This window comes from Orycteropus afer, unplaced genomic scaffold (assembly GCF_000298275.1).
Source record: "Orycteropus afer afer isolate SDZICR_OR568_19922 unplaced genomic scaffold, OryAfe1.0 scaffold00238, whole genome shotgun sequence".
In the NCBI taxonomy this organism is placed as follows: domain Eukaryota; kingdom Metazoa; phylum Chordata; class Mammalia; order Tubulidentata; family Orycteropodidae; genus Orycteropus; species Orycteropus afer.
The window spans coordinates 4,977,695-4,998,531 of record NW_006921825.1 but is presented as its reverse complement, the minus strand read 5'-3'; the positions used below and the strand labels follow the sequence as shown (position 1 = coordinate 4,998,531).

Genomic DNA, 20,837 nt, shown 5'->3' with positions numbered 1-20,837 from the left:
CCTTCCAAAGTTGTGTCTTTGTGGACAAAGAAGCCTGGCATATGCTTGCCAGGATGAAATGAATTAATATATGTGAACAATTAAAATAGTGAATGACATGTAACAATAGCTCTATAAATGTTCCCCGTTGTTGTTATTATTATCCATTCATTCAAAAAAGGGTTTGTTGAGAACCTATAATATGCCTGTTAATGTTCTGGGCACAACACATAAAAAAGTCAACTAAACAGGCCAGATTTCTGCCTTTATGGTACTCATGATATAATTAGGGGTTCAGAAAATAAATGAAGTTCATATGTCAAGCAGACCAGGGAATAATTGTGCTACCTAAATAATTGGCAATACGTGATACTCTCAGTGAGGCAGGACCCCATCTTTTTCTTTCACACTCTCCCTCCAATACCTCCATAGACCATAGTAGACACTCAGTTCATGTTGGCTGAATAAATGAATGAGTGACTTTTTGAGATGGGGATTAGTTTACTCTAGTCTAGCATTGTAGGTTCTGTGCTTAGACTGTTTAGATGTGATAGAAACTTTATTGTTTGTGGACTTTGTGGGCATGTGGCAAAGCCTGAGTTAGAATATATGTGGGTGTATGTGAGGAGGACTATGAAGTTGTGAGTGAATGCATATCACATACACTGATAAAGTCTGTGTGTATGTGAAGTCTCATTGAAGGGAAAGTCTTTGGCTGTATATAAGGGACTGCACTATGCATTCGTGAGGTAAATCTGGGTTTCTGTGTGAGAGCTCTGACGGTGTAGTGCCTAAGGCATTTGACTGCTAACCAGAAGGCTGGGGGTTCAAAGCCACTAGCCACTTCTCAGAAGGAAGGTTGGGCAATCTAGTTCCATAGTGATACTACCTTGGAAACCCAAGGGGGGTCGCTATGAATCAGATCTGACTCAACTGCAGTGGGTGGGTAAGTATAAGTCTGTGATTTTGGTAACCTTGGGTTTGTGTCTATATGTAAGAAATTAGTTATATAAGGGACTTTTTATATGAGGAACAATTTTGAGAGCGTAATTTAGCAAGGCAAAATCTAGGGATGTGTGCAGGTTTGCAGTCTCTAATGCAATTTGTGTGAGGCAAATTAGGTGTAGAGGAAACAACCAAATTTGCTGCTGTTAGTTGCCACAGAGTGGATTCCAACTCATGGGGACCCCATGTGAGCAGAAAAGAACTGCTCCATAGAGTTTTCAAGGCTGTGACATTTTGGAAGCAGCTCATTTGTCCTTTCTTTGGAAGTGCCTCTAGATGGGATCAAACTATCAACCTTTCAGCTATGAGTGGAACATTTAACCATTTGCACCAATCAGGGTTTTATATATTAAGTAAGAATGGGTTTAAATTGTAAATTGGTTTGTGAGTCAAGTATAGAATTTTTTGATTGACCATGAGGTAATAGGGTTTCTCTTTGTGTATGTGTGTTCCTGTGTGTGTGCAAAGTGGAGGTGCAGGTTTGTGAGGCAGATTCTAGAACTGAGTATATCTCTCAGAGAGTTCAGATATTAGGGTGACTAAAGTCTAGAGTTATGAATAAGGCAAATCTAGAGTTATGACTATACAATAAATTTGAGCTTGTATGTGTTAGTGGGACTTGGCTTTGGGATTAATACATGTGGGTCGACAGATCTGTGATTGTGAGGCAAATTTACAAGTTAAGCCCAATGTCATCAAGTTGATTCAGATTCACAGCAACTCAAGTGTTAATGTAGGTAAAACAGGGTTTGTGTGGATATGAGTCAAGTTTTGAGGTGGGAATATTTCTGAGATAACCTGATTTGTGTCTAAGTATTTGGCACAAGTCCAGCGGTTGTTGTGTGAACAGTAAGTGTGCATGTGCGCGCTCCAAGTTTAGAATTTGTATTTGTGATGAGCAACAACTATGCGTAAGCATGTGAGGCCATGTTGGGGTTGAGGGTGCGTTAGAAGGGCGACTGGGCGGTTTCCTCCCGGCGGCTAGAGGTCTTCCGAGCTGAGCGCGCCACTGCCCCGGGCCCCTGTGCTGCACGCTCGCTGGCTCGCTGGGGACAGAGGCAGGAATCGGAGCAGCACTGCCGCCTCTGGCGCGAAGGCTCAGGCGCCTCCTCCCGCCCCAGTCACTGTGGCTCGGAGCACGCTGCCGGCAGCTGCCCTTTCCGCCTCTGAGAAAGAAAACCCGCGGGCTGCTGCCGCGCTAGAACCATGGCCTCTGGCCGAAGAGGCTGGGACAGCTCCCATGAAGACGACTTGCCCGTGTACCTGGCCAGGCCGGGCACCACAGACCAGGTCCCGCGGCAGAAGTACGGCGGCATGTTCTGCAACGTGGAGGGCGCCTTCGAGAGCAAGACGCTGGATTTCGATGCCCTGAGCGTGGGGCAGCGGGGCGCGAAGACCCCCCGGAGCAGCCAGGGAGGTGTCCGCAGCGTCGGGGGCCGAGCGGGAGCTGATGGGGACACGCCGCGCAGGGGCCAAGGCCGGGAGGAGAGCAGGGATCCCATGCCCACGTCGCCGGCGTCGCCTGCGCCCGCCGGGGTGGAGATCCGGAGTGCCACCGGCAAGGAGGTGTTGCAGAACCTCGGCTCCAAGGACAAGGTAAGGGGGTCCGGGTCTCTTCTCTGTCTGCCGAAGCTCCCTTCTCCAGCGTTGGGCGCCATGGCCCCCGCACAACTTTCTTCCGCTCACTTTGCATGGGGGTAGAGGAGGAAAAAGGCATCCTTCGCTGAGCGTAGCGTGACCTCCTAGCCCGGAGCCTGAATTCGTGAGCGTTCCCAATTGCAGCATGTTCGTGTGCCCTGGGCAAGGGTATACGAGCCAGGCGCCGGGTCCATCTCCCCCTGCCTCCCGGCCGTACTCCCAGGCCATCCGTTTCGGGGTGGGTGTGTCAGGCTGGCCTGCGAGGGGAATGCTCAGTGATTTTCAGCCCTTCGCTCCGGCTGAGTGACCAGCAACACAATTGCCTTAACCCCCACTCTAGCCCTAGATTAAATCTCAACCCGCTCACCAGGGCAGAGGGCAAACCAATACTGGGAAAAGGGGGCCATCTCCATAGTGTCTGCTGAAAGTGCAGGATGGGCAGTCTCCCTTCTTACTCTTCAAACAGCTCTGTCCCTGAAACTTTTGGGTGTGGAGCCACTAGACTAAACAGCCAAATCTCTAGGCTGGCTTCTGCCTTTGCACGACATTTCACATCTGTGTTTGTAAAGGGTATATTTGTTTACGTAGCTTGGCACAAGACCGGAATCCAGCTGCCTCAAAACGAAAATCTTTGTATTATGGAAAATAGACTAGAGTATTAAGGGTGCACATTAAACTAGCACAAACTCCAAATTCTTTCCTGCTTCTCATACATGTGCCAAAGGCAAGTCCTCTGTCAGTGTGTTTTAGAGAACTCATGTCACACTCAGCTGACTGAAAGGAAGTCATTGAAATCCAGCTTGTCCTGGTTTATTTGTTTATGTTGTGAAAAATCAGAGAGGTAGCTTGGAAAATTCAGGGCCTGGGGCAGGGCTAGGGGATTCAAAGTTCAAACTGATGCTTTTGAGTTGGGGAACAATAGTCATCAGATGCCGGCAGCCTTGTCTAGGAAATGGCTGTGAAATCCATCCGCATGTATTATTCTGCATTAATACTGTTCTGAATAATAACCTGAAATGGAAATATCTGCCTCAGAGCAATTACAGTTAATGCTTATCCAGATTTTAGTTGTTTTTCCATTAAATTGCAGTGAACCAGTGAAAGGACAACACCTCTCTCCACTGTTTTGTTTTTAAAAGTTCCAGAAACAAACCTTAACTATTGCTACCACCCCAGGGTAAGCACTTAGTGGATTTGGTGCTGTTTAAGGAGTCATTTGGGAAACAATGCTGGTGTTCCTTGCAATCACTCATTTAGTTTGAAATTTTCACATTATCCTTTGAATATGGAATTCTTTCAGGCCCTGCTCACATGCCCTTTTAGGGACTTCTGATATTTTGGAAGAGGATAGGTTGATTTCTAAACTAGAGAATGGCCCTGTGCAAACATTATTGCCTTTCTTCAGGTCTGCCTTGTTAAATATTGAAATGTTCCCTTCCTGACTCTAAGGGGTGGGAGAAGTGATGGAAAAGGTCAGTAACAATTGCTGTGAGTCAGTGCTATTCCCTCTGTTGGAACACCCCTGATGTAAGTCAGATAATATGCCTGCTTTGCAAGATTTAAGAATGGTACTAGAGAAAGAAAATATGTTCCTCCTTTAAACCTAGCAATTCTTCTGCTTTCCTCCCCTTTGCAAACCCGATACTTTTGGCTTCTAATTGAAAAATAATAACACAACCTAAGCATCAGCAGGATTTCCAGTGCTACATGGTTATTTGTATGCTCGGCTTGCTGTCTCCTTCATCCAGGCTGTGTTATTATCTCTAATTTGGTTGAATCACACTGTAAGAAGAGACCACAGAGGTTATCTAGTTCTATACTTGATGGTTAGTTCCTTGAGTATAGGGATTGTGTGTTTGGGTTCATCTTTGGCTGATTGATTCCCTTTGTACATTCTAGGTGTTCGATAAATGTTTGATACGTTAAACTTCCTAAATTAAGCAACCTGTTTTGATATGTAAATGAAAGTGATTATCTAGCTTCTGCTTAAACACTGTCATTGTTAGTGAGCTCACTAACTAATGAAGAAACTTTTGGACACTTTAATTTTTTTTTTTTTTTTTAATTAAGCCTAAAAATGCCTACCTGTTATTTCTACAAGTCACTCTTAGTTTGGATCTCTGCAATAAGAATGAATGTGTTTCCTTATTCTGAGTACATTTTAGTGATTTTAAGCCTGTGAGTTCTTGTATCTGTCAGAAAGACTGGGTGATGCTATAGTAACAAACAATCCCCAAATCTCAGTGGCCTAATCAGACAATAACAGTTACTTCTCACTCATGCTATTACCCAGCATGGGTGAGCAGGGAAGGTCTGTTCATTTTTACTCTAGTTTAGTGGAGGCTTTACAAATACTAGGAAGAACATATGGGAAGTTGTACACAGACTCTTATAGTCCCACACAGAAGCGATGAACATGACTTATGCTTACATTTCATTGGCCAAAGCCAAACTTTAAAGGAATTGAGGAAGTGCAATCTTACCATGACTCTGTGAGACAGAGACTAGAAATACTTGACCAATAGTTCTAGTTCTCAGATCTGGGGACAGATCACTGTGATGAAACTTGGTCCAACCTTTGCTGATTAAATGATCACAGCCTGTGATATAAGGAGACGTGATGGACTGAAAAAACAAACAAACAAACTTACTGCCTTTGAGTCTATTGAGACTCATAGTGACCCTTCCTTGGATTTCCAAGGTGGTATCTCTACAGAAGTAGATTGCCCAATCTTCCTTCTGAGGAGTGGCTGGTGGGTTTGAACCACCAGCCTTCTGGATAGCAGTCAAGTGCCTTAGGCACCACACCACCAATAAGAGGTTCTAATCCACCAGCTGCTCAATGAGAGAAAAGACTTGACGTTCTGTTCATGTAAAGATTAAAAAACTATATCCATTGACCTGGAGTCGATTCTCACTCATAGAGACCCTACAGGACAGAGTAGAAATACCCCATAGGATGTAAGCATGTTGTTGTTCTGTGCCGTCCAGTCAGACCCAACTCCCAGCGACCCCTTCTTGGGTTTCAGAGGCAATAGGGGTAATGAGTGCTCAGAGCTAATCTTTCAGTTTGGTGGGGAGAGGCGGTGATATGCCAGCAGGCTTCTTCTGGCACCTCCTTGAACTTGCACCAAGGAGCAAGTGCCCCCCAGTCCTCTGCCACAGCTCTGGTGGTGTAGTGGTTAAAGCATTCACTGCTAACCAGAAGATTGGCGGTTCGAACCCACTTGATGCTCTGGAGGAGAGAGCTGAGGCAGGCTGTTTCTCTAGAGATTTACAGACTTGAAAACCCTATGAAGCAGTTCTGCCCCATCCTATAGGGTCGCTGTGAGTGAGAACTGACTCAATGGCAGTGTTTTTTTTTTTTTTTTCCTCCAAACTTTAGAGATGCAGACTCCCTGCAGAGTAGCTGATGGGTTTAAACTGCCAATTTTTCAGTTAGCACGGGAGCCCTGAACCACTGCGCCACCAGGCTTCTTGCATAAAGATTCAAAAACCAAACCAAACTCACTTTCATTGAGTTGATTCTGACTGAAAGCGACTCCCATTGGGTTTCCAAGGCTGTGAATCTTTACGGAAGTAGATCGTCATTATCCTTCTACAGAGCAACTGGTGGGTTTGAACCCCTGACCTTCTGGTTAGCAGCCAAATGCTTTATCCACTACTCCACCAGAGCTCCTCCTCCCATAAACGTTACAGCTTAGGAAACTTTATGAGGCAGTTCTGTTCTGTCCTATAAGCTCACTATGAGTCGGAATCCACTTGATAGCACATAACAACAGCGTATGACATAGGCTCAGTTTTCTCATCTGCAAAATGAGGATAATAGTAATCACCTTGCACATAGTAAATACTTGATACTTTTCAATTTAACTCCTTTTATATGTTTGAGGGTGATTATCTCATTCTTGCTAAAATTCCCTTTTTCTCAGCCTTATCATCTCTAGCTTCTTCAACTCTCCCTTGTTTGAGCCCTTCTGCATTTTGATTTCCTTTTCAGATTATACTATATTTTATACATAGTCTTCCTAAAATACAATAACATGAATTGAATAGCATGCTCCAGGTGGGATATGCCAATGGCAAAGTGCTTGATTTCCTTAATTTATATACCACATATACTTCTGTAGAACACATTAGATTAAACCTGATAACCCATTATCTATGTCCTACTGTTGTTTCTATAATAAACTCCTTGTCATTCAACCTTTTGGGATCTTTTTCACATAAATGCCTGTTAAGCCAGGACATGACCTTTCTGTGCAGATGACCTTAAAACGAAAAGAAAAAAAAAATGCTATAGGATTTTATTTTTCATACCTCTACAATATTCATCACTACCTTAGCTCATCTTTCTATTATATCAAAATCATTTCAAACCTTAATTCTATGATACAGCATACCCATCCTCAGTTTGGGCCATCTGCAGATTTGATAATATTACCACTTTCTGAGTACTTAAGATGTTCCAAACAAAATAAATAAATTTGTATTATATATACTATTTTCCCCCACAGAAAATGATCTACAGATGAGAAAATTGAGGCCCAGTGGTTTTAAGTGTATTTCCCCATACTAAACCAAACCAAACTCACTGCCGTTGAGTCAGATCCAACAAGGCAGTATCTCTATGGAAGTAGATTGCCCAGTCTTCCTTCCGAAGAGTGGCTGGTGGGTTTGAACTACCAGCCTTCTGGTTAGCAGTCAAGTGCCTTGGGCACTTCACCACCAGAGCTCCCTTTTCCCCCATATCACATAGATTAGTGAGAAGCCAGAATTTAGCCTGATTCTTCTGATTCCAGAGCTCAGGCTCTTTCCGGACAAGGCTGCTGCTTTTTAAATTCAAGAGCCTGACCTTTGTGTGTCTGCTCCTGATATGTTAATGTGATGCCAGGCAAGGACAGACCTTCCTGCCACATCACTAGCAACCTTCCTCCATCCTCCCACCAGCCTATTATTCAGGAGCCCATGTGATTAGTTCCTCAGCCTTTGACATCAGTTGCTACAGAATCCTTATTCTTCCAAGGTGACTGAAGTTCATGAAAAAAGATTTTGAAAATGTTTTGATCAAATCAAAATATGCGTTATCTCTAGCAAACCCAAATAGTGACTCCTCTGTTAAGGAAAGGATTTTAGTTAATAAATGAATAGATTATGAAAGGGTTAAATTAACAAAAGTGTTTGGCAGAATTAAAACATAAAAATGTCTTTGACTTATACTGCGAATGCCAAATTCCAAGATTGAGGCATCACAGAGTATTGATATTATGGTTTCTGTACCTATTTGCAAGCACGTTGTTATATTATGTAGTTAGATCTTATGATTTGTTGTTGTTGTTAGGAGTCATTGAATTGGTTTGACACATGGCAACCGTATGTACAACAGAACAGAATACTGCCTGCTCCTGCCCCTCTCTCACAATTGCTGCTGTGCTTGATCCCATGTTTGCAGCTGCTGAGTCAATTCCTTTTGTTGAGAGTTTTCTCCTTTTTCAATGACTCTCTACTTTACCAAGCATGATGTCCTTCTCCAATGACTAGTCCCTCCATACAACATGACCATTCTCTATTCTGAGGAACATTCTGGCTGCATTTCTTTCAATTCAGATTTGTTCATTCTTCTGGCAGTCCATTCAATATACTTCAAGACCACAATTCAAATGCATCAATTCTGAGGTCTTTGTTATTCATTGTCTGGCTTTCACCTACATGTTGAAAAGACAATGTCTTGGGTCAGGTGCCCCTTTGTCTTCAAAGTGACATATTTGCTTTTTAAAACTTTAAAGAGGTCTTCTGCAGCAGATTTGCCCAATGCTAATTTGTCATTTGATTTATTGACTGCTACTTCCATGGGTGTTGATTGTGGATTCAAGTAAAATTAAATCTTTGACAAATTCTGTTTTCTCCATTTATCATGAATGTTGCTTATTGGTCTAGTTGTGAGGATTTTTGTTTTCTTTATGTTGAGGTGTAATCCATATTGAAGTTTGTAGTCTTTGATCTTCATCAGTAAGTGTTTCAAGTCTTCTTCACTTTTAGCAAACAAGGTTGAGTCGTCTGCATATTGAAGGTTGTTAATGAGTCTTCCTCCAATCCTGAGGGGAGTTTTTCTTCATATAGTTCAGCTTCTCAGATTATTTGCTCAATTTACAGATTGAATAAATGTGGTGAAAGGATACAACCCTGACACACACCTTTTCTAATAAGAAAAACAGGATTTCCCTTGTTCTGTTTAATGACTGCCACTTGGTCTATGTACAGGTGCCTCATGAGCACAATGAAGTGTTCCGGAATTCTCATGCTTTTCAATGTTATCCATAATTTGTTATGACTCACACAGTTAGATGCCTTTCCATAGTCAATAAAACACAGGTAAACATAGTTCTAGTATTCTTTGCTTTCAGCCAAGATACATCTGACATCAGCAATGATATCCTTCATTCCACATCCTCTTCTGAATCTGGCTTGAATTTTGCAGTTCCCTGTCAATTTACTACTGCAACAGTTTTTTCAATTAATTTCTGCAAACTTTTGCTTTTGTGTGATATTAGTGATATTGTTTGATAATTTCTGCATTCTGTTGGGTCACCTTTCTTTGGGATGGGCACACATATGAATCTGTTCCAGTCAGTTGGCCAGGTACCTTTCTTCTACATCTCTTGACATAAATAAATGAGCACTTCCAGCATTGAATCCATTGGCTGAAACATCCCATTAGGTATTCTCTCAGTTCCTGGAGCCTTGTTTTTTTTGCCAATGCCTTCAGTGTAGCTTGGACTTCTTCCGTCAGTACCGTTGGTTCTTGATCATATACTACCTCTTGAAAAAGTTTAATGCCAACTAATTCTTTTTGGTACAGTGACCCTGTATTCTTTCCATCTTCTTTTGATGTTTCCTGCATCATTTGGTATTTTGCCCATAGAATCCTTCAATATTGCAACTCAAAAACCAAAACCAAACTCACTGCCATTGAGTTGGTTTTGACTCATAGCGACCCCTCCTTGGGTTTCCAAGACAGTAACAGAAGTAGATTGCCCAATCTTCCTTCTGAGGACTGGCTGGTGGGTTTGAACTGCCAACCTTCTGGTTAGCAGCCAAATGCATTAAGCACTATGTCACCAGAGCTCCCTGTTGCAACTCCAAAATCAAACCAAATTCACTGCTGTCGAGTCTGTTCCAACTCACAGCGACCCCTCCTTGGGTTTCCAAGGCTGTATCTCTACAGAAGTAGAATGCCCAACCTTCCTTCTGAGGAGTGGCTAAGGAGTGGTTTGAACTGTCAGCCTTCTGGTTAGCAGTTAAATGCCTTAGGCACTACACCATCATCTATTGCAAATAGAGATTTGATTTTTTTTTTTTTTTACTCTGTTCTTTCACCTTGAGAACTGCCTAATGTTTTCTTCTCTTTTGATTTTTTAACTCCAGGTCTTTGTACATTTTATTATAATACTTTGTCTTCTTGAGTTGCTCTTTGAAATATTCTGTTCAGCTTTTCTATTTCATCATTTCTTCCATTGCTTTAGCTACTCTCCATTCAAGAGCAAATTTCAGAGTGTCTTCTGACATGCATTTTGGTCTTTTGCTTGTTTACTGTCTTTTTAATGACCTTTTGGTTTCTTCATGTATGATGTTATTTACTTATTTATTTTTCTATTGAGATTTGGGTGCAAATTTACAAAGCAGATTGGTTTTACTCACAACAGTTCATGCACACTTGGTTTCACGGCCCTAATTACAATCCCCAACCACAAAAAGCTCTCTTCCCATCTCCTCCCTGTGACTATCCCTTCCCTGTGCCTTTCTTATCTATGTATTCCCGTCTGCACAATTTCCATCTATGCAAATGCTGCCCTTCTGGTATCTCCTGGTTGACTGATCTAGGGGGTGCATCTCCCTTTAGTAGGTGGGTGCATCTCCCTGGGGTAGGTGTTCTGCTTATAGGTCTTTCTACTGTTTTGCTGAGAGCTAATCCATGGAAGTGAGTTCAGTGCCAGGCCATAGTCTCAGGGATTGCATGGTTAGGTCAACAAATTATTCATTGCAAATACCTTTTTTTTTCCAACAATATAAATGGCTACTATACCTGTGGACCTCAACTGACCAGTAATTCTAGTCATTATTGTGTTTTTGAATTTTGTTCCACATTTTTTCCTCTCACTCTATCCAGAATCTCCAATTTTGATCTCTTTCCAAGTGGCTAGCCTTGGTAGCTGGAAACCATCTAGTTCTGGTTTCAGGGTAGTGGAGGCTGAGATCCCCATGGTCTATCATATCCTTGGACTTATTGTTTCCAAATTACTTTGATTTTCTTCACTCTTTTTTGTTCCAGATGAGGTGACATGTATGATGTTCTTGATGTCATCCCACAACTTTTCTGGTCTTTGGTCATTGGTGTTCAGTGTGTCAAATCTATTCTTCTTATGGTCTCTAAATTCAGGTGGGATATACTCAAGATCATATTTTGGCTCTTGTGAACTTGGTTTAATATTCTCCAGCTTCAACCTGAACTTACGTACAAGCAATGAATGGTCTGTTCCACAGTAGGCCCCAGCCTTATTCTGACTGACAATACAGAACTTCTCTACTGTTGTCTTTCCACAGATGTAGTTGATTTGATTCCTGTGTATTCCATCTGTTGAGGTCCATGTGTATAGTAGCCATTTATATTGTTGAAAAAAGGTATTTGCAATGAATAATTTGTTGACCTTATCATGCAGTCTCTGGCATTATTTCTATCACCGAAGCCATGCTTTATAACTACTGATACTCTTCATTTCTAGTATTTACATTCCAATCACCAATAATTAATTATCAATGCATCTTTGGTTAATTTTGCATAGCTGAAATTCATAAAATCTTCAATATCATCTTTGGCTTTAGTAGTTGGCACATAAATTAGAATAATAGTAATATTAATTAATCTTCCTTGTAGGTACATGGATATTATCCTGTCACCGACAGTGTAGTACATCAAAAATATTATTTTTGATGATGGATGTGATGCCATTCTTCTTCAAATTGTCATTCCCAACATAAGAGACCAAAATGGCTAATACCAGTCCATTTCAGCTTACTAATGACTAGGATATCAATCTTTATGTGTTCCATTTCATATTTGACAACTTTTAATTTTTCTGGATTCATACTGTATATAAACCATTTTCTGATTATCAGTGAATTTTTCCAGCTATTTCATCTCAGTTTGAGTGGTGCCCCATCAGCAAATGAAGGTTCCAAAAGCTTTACTGCAATCCACACCATTAAAGGTCAACTCTGCTTTGAAGAAGCAGCTCTTTCCCAGTTGTATTTTGAATGCCTTCCAACCTGAGGGGCTCATCTTCCAGCACTACTATATCAGACAGTGTTTCACAGCTATTCATGAGGTTTTCAGTGGCCAAATTTTTCATAGATGGCCCTGTTCTTGTCCTTCTTCCTAATCTTTCTCATCCTGGAAGCTCCACTGAAACCTGTTCACCATGGGTGACCCCCCTGCTGGTATTTGAAACACCTGTGCCAAAGCTTCAAGCATCACAGCAACACACAAGCCCCCACAGTGTGAAGTACTGATAGACAAGTAGTAGTGTCTCATGATAGGCATCCATAGGACCACAATTCTCCATTGTTGGTTCACACAATATTTTGTTTACAATCTTTGACACATAAGTATATAAAAAAGGAATTCTAAGTTAAAAGTAATTATTCATCACCATTTCTCAAGATGCTTTTCTATGCGCACAGAGTTTTCCTAGCAGTGAACAAATTATTAAAAGGAAGAGAATTATGATATATAGACAGTCAAGAATAAATGATACTGTACAACTTTGCCATCCAGTGAAAACAGAATAACCACAAAGTAATCACATGGGACTATTGGTAACCACCCATCAGGAACCTCTAGTCATTTCTAGTTCCTTGCTTCCTACCTGGGCCACTTTTGTGAAGATATCAAATCATAGGAGTTCTGGGCATATCGGGAGATACTTTGAAACAAATGGGATTTGGCTCTTACCTCTTTACTATTTGTCCTTTGCCTTCTTCGTCTTGGGCTAAAGGTTTTCAAACTAATTCAGAGAAATCAAAGTTCTCCTCCTTACCTTGCACAACAGAATACAGGTGGAAATAGAACTCTAGGGTTATAAAGCCCTCACTAGTTATAAGATTCCAAACCTATTAGTGTAAATGAATTTCACAAGGTCTCCCTAACAAACTAAAGTTTGTACCTGGACCTGGAAAAAAAGACTCCTGCTTACCTGGCTAGTAGTCCACACTCAAATTTGGGAGTGTAGTTCCTCACCCAAACTTGCCAGTGTTTTAAACCTTTCAGAACTTTGGTTTCATTTGACAATACGCATTTGAGGAACATAAAAAAATGTGCCTTCTAAGTAATGCTGCGATTGGCAGAGTTCCCTCAAAGTAATGGTCCTTGGAGACAGGGTTTTGCTGACGGCTCATGTAAGTAATATTAAAATAGCCAGAGCACTGTCTGAGATGCTTTTCTGTCAGAGATCCTTAGAGCTGATTCTCTTTATGACTTAATTTCCACTGTGCATTATCCCTACAAATACTGTTCCTATGAGACAGTGGCTAATGCTTACTAGGAACCGGAAATATTACTGAAGAGAACGCAACATGTGATTGGACAAAAAGCTTTCTATTTTTTGGAGGAGGCAGAAGGTCCATTAAAGCATGTAAAGATTTTTTTTTTTTTTAATTTTTTTACCTTCTAACTCACTGCTGTCGAGTCGATCCCTACTCATAGTGACCCCTCCTTTAGGCACTAAACCACCAGAGCTCCCTTTTACCTTCTAGGAAAATGTAATGTTAAAATTTTTCTGAAGTCTTAACATTGACTCATGTAGTATTAAAAAACAAAAGCAAACAAACAAACAAAAATGGTTCTACTCCACCAAAGAACAATGAGATGAGGCAGAAGAAAAACTGGATGAAACACCAGCTATCTCACCTTTGAAACCAGTCCTTAATCATTTGTCCAGTTTGGCCAGGCCACCTCGTCTCTGACTGAACTTCAGTTTCCCCATTTCTAAAATGAAGTGACTAGACATGATGGTCATTATGGCCATGGTTTGTACACTTTTTTGATTGTGAGCCTTTATTAGAAATTATTTTGAACATCCTGGGTGGTGCACACAGTTATCACTTTCAGTTCTTAACTGAAAGTTTGGGGAGTCGAGTCTGTCCAGAGGTGTCTCTGAAGAAAAGCCTGGAGAGATACTTCCGAAAAGTTAGGCTTTGAAAACCCTATGAAGCACAGTTCTACGCTGACAAACATGAAATTGCCGTGAGTTAGAATCAGCTGAACAGCAACTGGTTTTGCATATATATATATGTAGAACAGAGTAGAACTGCTTCACAGGGTTTCCAAGGTTGCAGTGTTTGCAGAAGAAGATCGCTGCCTCCTCCTGCAGAGCAGCTAGTGTGTTCTAACTGCTGACCTTTCGGTTAGCAGCTGAGTGCTCAACAACTATGCCATCAGAGCTTCTTTATATATGCACTCACACTCGTTTGTGTATGTAAATTATATATAAATACTGTATCATTATCTTGTGTCCTTTATGAAATACACATAAAAACATATATAACAAAAAAAAATCTCTTAATAAATACAAATATAGGTCCTGATATTTTTCTTCCTGCACTTCATTGATTCATGTTGCCCATGTTTTTGGATGAATACTTGGAAGTCCATGACCCCAAGATGGCAGCTATAACAGTATAAATGTTACAGTAATCAATGAGTTCATTATTGGTCTGAGGTTCTCAGTGATATATACTCTTTTACAGATCATTTTCTAGCAGAAAAATTGTAAACTGTTGAAGGCTTGTGAAGAGGCTGGTAGTGTTTCCATGGACTCTCCTTATAAGTATATATGTGGGGGGTGAGCCAGTGGAGTGAAGCTAACAAGGGGTCCTATAAATATAATGAGCCATCTCCAAATCTTCCTTTAGTACCACAATTCTCCATAGTTGGTTCTATAGAACTACGGAGAGCAGATGTTAAAGATACAACGATGATCGATCAGATAAACAACAGAAAAACAGAAAACCAGACATTTCAGACATTACATTACATTACATTAACACAATAATTAAATAATAATAGTTAAAAAACAGTAGTTAAATAAATAGCTAATAGTTAAAGTTCCATCTTTGTGTATGTGTGTGTATATGTGTGACACATATGTTTTTTTTTTTTTTTCAAAATAGAAGTGGGAACATGCAGTATTTCTGCTTTTCAATTAATTTTTTAAAGCTTAAGTTATTGCAACTATTGATCCCTCCTCATCTAGAGTAAAGAACAATGAAGAAAATCAAAGACACAAGGAAAAATTTAATCTGAAGGACTAATGGACCATGTGAAACCCAGTCTTCATGACCCTGAGATCAAAAGAACTAAATGATGCCTGGCTACCTCTGCTATCACTCTGAAAGGGATCACTGTAGGAGGTCCTGGATTCAGTGGGAGGAAAAATGTGGAATAAAATTAAAATCATAAAAAAGGCTGGGCTTAATTGTCTGATACAGACTAGTCAACCTCCAAGAAAATGGCCCTTTAAACCAGGAACTGAACTCAACTTCACAGCTCTACTTTCAGTCAAATGACAGAACAGCTATGAGGTGAACAATTAATACCCGAAAGGTATGTACCCTTGGAACAATCAAGCATATGAGGTCAAAAGGGCAACATTTGCCCGGGATAAAGCTAAGAAGGCAGAAAGGGATAGGAAAGAAGAATGAAGGGAAATGGTAAACATAGGAAGTGGGAAGAGTGCTGTTACATTGTGAGGATTACAAAGAATGTGAAAAAGCAAAATATGTATGCATTGTTGAATGGAAACCAATTTGCTCTGTAAACTTTCACCCAAATCACAATAAAAGAACAAAGAAACTTAAGTTATTATGACATTTATGTTGTTGCTGGGTGCTGTCCAATCAATTCTGGCACAGTGACCCTATAGAACAGACTAGAACTGCCTCATAAACTTTCCAAGGCTTTCATAAATCTTTATGAAAGCGGGTTGCCACATCTTTCTCCTCCCAATCGGTTGGAGGGTTTGAATCATTGACCTTGACATATTTATAGAACATTATTTTTCTAAAGCATAATTTTCAATGACTGCATAGTATTCCATTGTGATGTACCATATATTTAATTACTAATTTCTCTTAATCGGACATTTATGGTTTTATTTTAATTTTACTTTTACTTTCATTTTTAAATATTAAAAAAATTGTGGTGGTAAATCTGTATATAACAAAACATTTGCCATTTCAGAGTCCCCTAAGCAAGGAATCTTTTTCCCCCTTCTACTAGGCCATCCTTAATAATAGCTTGTAAACTTTGATCTTTATGAATTTGCCTATTCTGGGTGTTTCATAAAAATGGGATCACACAATATTTGTCATTTCATGACTGACTTAATTCTGTCAATATGTTTTTAAAGTTCATCCTTTTGTAACATGTATGAGAACTTCATTTTTCCTTATGGCTGAATAATATTACATTGTATGTATGTATCACATTTTGTTTTGCATTCATCTGTTGATGGGTATTTAGGTTGTTTCCACCTTTTGGCTACTGTAAATAGTGCTACAGTGAACATTAGATCTGAGTTCCTGTGTTCAAGTCTTTTGGGTATACAATAATCTCTCCTCATCTATAAGGGATATTTTCTAAGATTCCAGTGGATGTCTCAAACCACAGATAGTACCAAGCCTAAACATACTATGGTTTTTCCTATACATACATATAACAGGTACCCAGGGTGTCCCACGTGGGCAGCATTAACCTGTTGAGAACCGGCAGGGCATGGCACAGGTGCTCACCCAACTATGTTTTGGTATATGTGAATTGCCAGCCAGCATCACTCCTCTTGCACTTTGGTTCTATAGTTAAGTAAAATAAAGGCTTATTTTACTTGGACACAAGCACTGGAGAGTCAACCTGATGACTGAGACACTACTAAGTGACTATAGGTGGGTAGTGTAAACAGCATGGTTATGCTGGACAAAAAGATGATTCACATGTCCTGGACAATATGAAGTGGGACAGTGTGAGATTTCATCACACTACTCAGAACTGCATGCAATTTAAATATATTTAGACCATGGTTGATTGCGGGTAACTGAAGCCAAGGAATGTAAAACCATGGATAATGGGGACTACTGTGTACCTAGGTGTAGAATTGCTTTCTACTTTCTCTTCCTACTAGTATAAGCAGTGCTGTGGTAAACCTCCTTTGGACATAAATCTTTGTGTATATTCATTTTTGTTTCCATTGAGGAAGTCCTAGAAGTGACTATAGCATGGTCATTTTCATGCTGCCGGAACCCTGAGGATGGACGCTTCCTACTTGGACCTTTTGGCCCAGGACTCCAGGGTGGACAGTCAGGCAAACCTTTTGTATACCTTCTGTAAGACAGACAAGGGCAGCCTGGGACAGAGTGATGAGGACAATCAAGGTAACATTACTAGGGCCAACTTTCTCAGCAAGAGATGAGATTAAGGGGCTAACAAAAATGAGGCAAGTGCAGACAAAGTGGAAGATTATGAGAAGAAGAAGAATTTTTAAATCTTAATGGGGGATAAAAACATAAAAAGAAAGTTAAAGTTGTAAAAAGAGTTCCGTCACAAGTTAGGACAGAATATTTCTCTACCAAAGTATCTCCAGTAATAATCCCTTGGAATTTTCCTTTTTTCTGAGTTTAGAAGCATAAATGTGAGGTACAGGAGATGTGTTCTAATGAAAAGTTCCATTTATGGATTACTTATTTGTACAAGACACTGCTGGCTCTAATCCTTGTAACAACTCTGCAAGATAGACATTAATTTCCACCTAGTCTAGAAGAGAAACTGGGTCCCAGAGAGGTTATTAACTTACCTATGGTCAGACAAATGCCTTCAGCATTACGCCACCAGAGCTCCTTTTTGCTTGGTTTATGGTCACACAAGTAGAAACCGACAAAGTCAAGATATAAACCCAAAGGATGTCCAAGTACTTTCTGTCATTATGTTGTTGTTCTCTTGTGTTAGTATCAGCTGAGCATTCATTCTGAGTGTGTTCCAGTAACCAGACCTGGTTTGGCTAAGAGGTTTATCCAGAATAAAATGCCAACCAGTGAGGATTTCTGAAAAGTGAAAGCATTGGGCACACAGAGTCAGGAGGGCAGCAGAATTTAGTCAAGTCCAAAGGGTGAACATAGTAGCTAAAGCAGGAAAAACCAAAAGGTATGGTGGGCTAGAAAGGGGCCAGGAGTTGGAACAAGGGAAGAAAAAATGGATAGGGACTCAAGGCAGTCGTAGTGATGTACTCCAAGTACCTAATGATTATTTTTATTGGATACTGCTGGGAGCTGTGGTGGCATAGTGCCTAAGGCATTTGACTGCTAACCAGAAGGCTAGTGGTTCAAACTCATCAGCCATTTTCTTGGAAGGAAGACTGAGCAATCTACTTCTATAGAGATACTGCCTTGGAAACCCAAGAAGGGATCACTATGAGTTGGATTCCATTAGATGGCAGTGAGAGTTTTTTAGACTGTGCTTGCTGATAGACCTGATGTAAAGGCACCTGCTAAAGGCAGATAGTATTCAAAGGATGCCAACAGACATAAAGATCAAATCCAGGTCTACATGACCCTGGAGCCCATACACTAGTATATTAGACTACGTCCACTGAGAGAAGAACCAGTTGCTTATTTCCAATAAGCTCCATTATATCCAAAGAGCAAAGGTATGATGCTTGATTCGGATTGGGAGGGACTGTTTTCCTCTGGGTGATTTTCCCACATCCTGCTACATAGAAGAAAATAGAAGCAATGAAATGGAAAGTTGTGTGAGAAATGGATACTGAGTGACAGAGAAGAAATACAGTTGATTAACAATTATATGTTATTAAAAAGTTGTTATTGTTATGTGCCCTCAAGTTGGACCCTAATCATAGTGACCCCTCCTTGTGTTTCCAAGGCGGTATCATTACAGAAGTAGATTGCCCAACCTTCTTTCCGAGGACTGGCTGGTGGATTTGAACCTCCAGACTTCTAGTTAGCACTCAAGTGCCTTAGGCGCTATGCTACCAGAACTCTTATCTTTCCAAAGAGATGGTTTCTTTCTATTCACCACCTAAAGAGAGTTAGGAAGCCAACCAGTTGTACATCAACCAAAATATTTAGTGAGGTGGTAGTGTGGGAAGCATGGAGTTTGAAATGGGAAGGGGCTGAAACAAGGACAGTGGGGCTGGCAATGTACTATGTCATCTAAGAGTTAGTATATACAGAATGGGATGGCTCTCAATTTTCTAGAACAAGAGTTTACAAACTTTTTCTGTAAAGTATGATAGTAAATATTTAAGACTTTGTGGGCTACAAAGTGTCAGTCCCAACCACTCAGTTCTGTATAGCAAAAACAGCTACAGACATTACATGAATGAATAGGTATGGCTGTGTGCCAATAAAAAAAATTAGATTTACAAAAGCAGGTGGTGGGATGCTATATTTGGTGTGTGGACAATGTTTGCCAACCCCTGGTATAGAATGCAAGGAAAGAAGCACAAACGTGTATGTGTGTTGACTGGCAGAGTTAGTTTTAGCAACTATTCAATATGAAGAGATCCAGAAATTTGAAAGTAGATACAGTAACTAAGCAAAACAATCCAAAAAGTTCAGAAACACTTGTCCCCCATTCAGGAAGCCTGAGATCAGAGGAGGAAATAAAAATCAATGCATATCTGATAAAGAAGAGGAGAACAATACAAGAGATTTTAGAGAATGCTGAATTAGGAAGTAGAGATAAGTCTCAGTGAAGAACAAAGACAGGAGAAAGGGGGTGGTTAACCTGGAAATGACAGTGGGAAAATAACAAATAGGAGAAGTTTAGTGATTAGGAAGAAGGAGGCCAAGTTTAAAATAGGGTTTTGCTGAAGTTCTAGAAAAAGGAGAGATGTGAAGGCAGTAAATCGATTGATGCTGCAGATGGGAGAGACAAAGGTGGAAAAGTTCTCTTAGAGAATGCCAAAGAATGTGGTATTGTTAAATGGGGGAGAATGCTAAGGCCACTCACCTTTAAGACTCAATGAATTTAAAATTTAGATATTTGGGAACTGAAATAATGGCCAATAAAAGTGAAAGTAAGAATTTGCAAGGAAAAGGGATACTTGGGATAGGTGAGCCTGTTATCTTTTTTGGAAAATGTGTATCAACTATTCAGGAATCCTGACTTAGGGGGCCAGGGCTAGCTTCAGATGAGTCATCATTTAGAATCAGTGACTTTATTCAATCATGTTCTCAATCATTTATTCTTTCATCCATTCACGGATTCAACAGATACTGACTGAGTGTCCACCTGGAGCCTCTTCACAATGACCAGCAATCAGAGATATATAGGATACTTGAAGGAATTGCATTGAAGAGGATGCAACAGCTTCAAAAATGAGTTCTCATTTAAAGGCCAGTGAGATGTTTGCTCAGGCCAGAGAAAGGAGAAGATGGAAACATTCAAGAAATTGATATTCATGCAGGGATGTCTCCAACACAGGCAGATGATTCTTCCAACTAGACTGTAGAATCTCAGAGCTTGAAATACATTCAAAGGTCACCTTGCCTTTCACTTTATGAATAGGGAAACTCTAGAGGGGGATAAGGATGAAAAATAAAAATTAAGAGTTTATATATGCTGCTGTTGTTGTTATGTGCTGTGGAGTCGGACCCGACTCATAGCGACCCCTCCTTGGGTTTCCAAGGCAGTTATCACTACGGAAGTAGATTGCCCAACCTTCCTTCTGAGGAGTGGCTGGTGGGTTTAAACCACCAGCCTTCTGGTTAGCAGTCAAGTGCTTTAGGCACTATGCTACCAGAGATCCCTTATATATACTAGGCATTATTTTTTTTTAATATTGTTATAAAATACATATAAAATTTACCATTTAAAATTGTACAATTTAGGGGTCTTAAGTATATTTACAGTGTCTTGCAACTATTACCATGATCAAGTTCTACAACTTTTCTGATAACTCAAAAGGAAACCTCATTCATACCCATTAATCAGCATCTCTTTTCCCTTCTACCCACCAGCCCTTGGCAATCACTAATCTGCTTTCTGTCTCTAAGGAATTGCCTGTACTTATATGAACTAGATATATCATATAAATGGTCATACAGTATGTGCCTTTTGTGACAGACAGTTTTCCTTTTTATTTTTTGTT

The 20,837-nt window shown here is 40.3% G+C and overlaps 1 protein-coding gene across 1 annotated transcript in view; it reads left to right on the top strand.

Moving 5' to 3' along the window:
- Positions 1-2,190: 2,190 nt before the first annotated feature.
- DPYSL3 (dihydropyrimidinase like 3) overlaps positions 2,191-20,837 on the top strand; it is a 195,736-nt gene continuing 177,089 nt past the window's right edge. The window contains exon 1 of the mRNA XM_007949131.1: positions 2,191-2,580. Within this exon, the coding sequence (XP_007947322.1) occupies positions 2,191-2,580 (390 nt within the window). The remainder of the gene's footprint in view (positions 2,581-20,837) is intronic.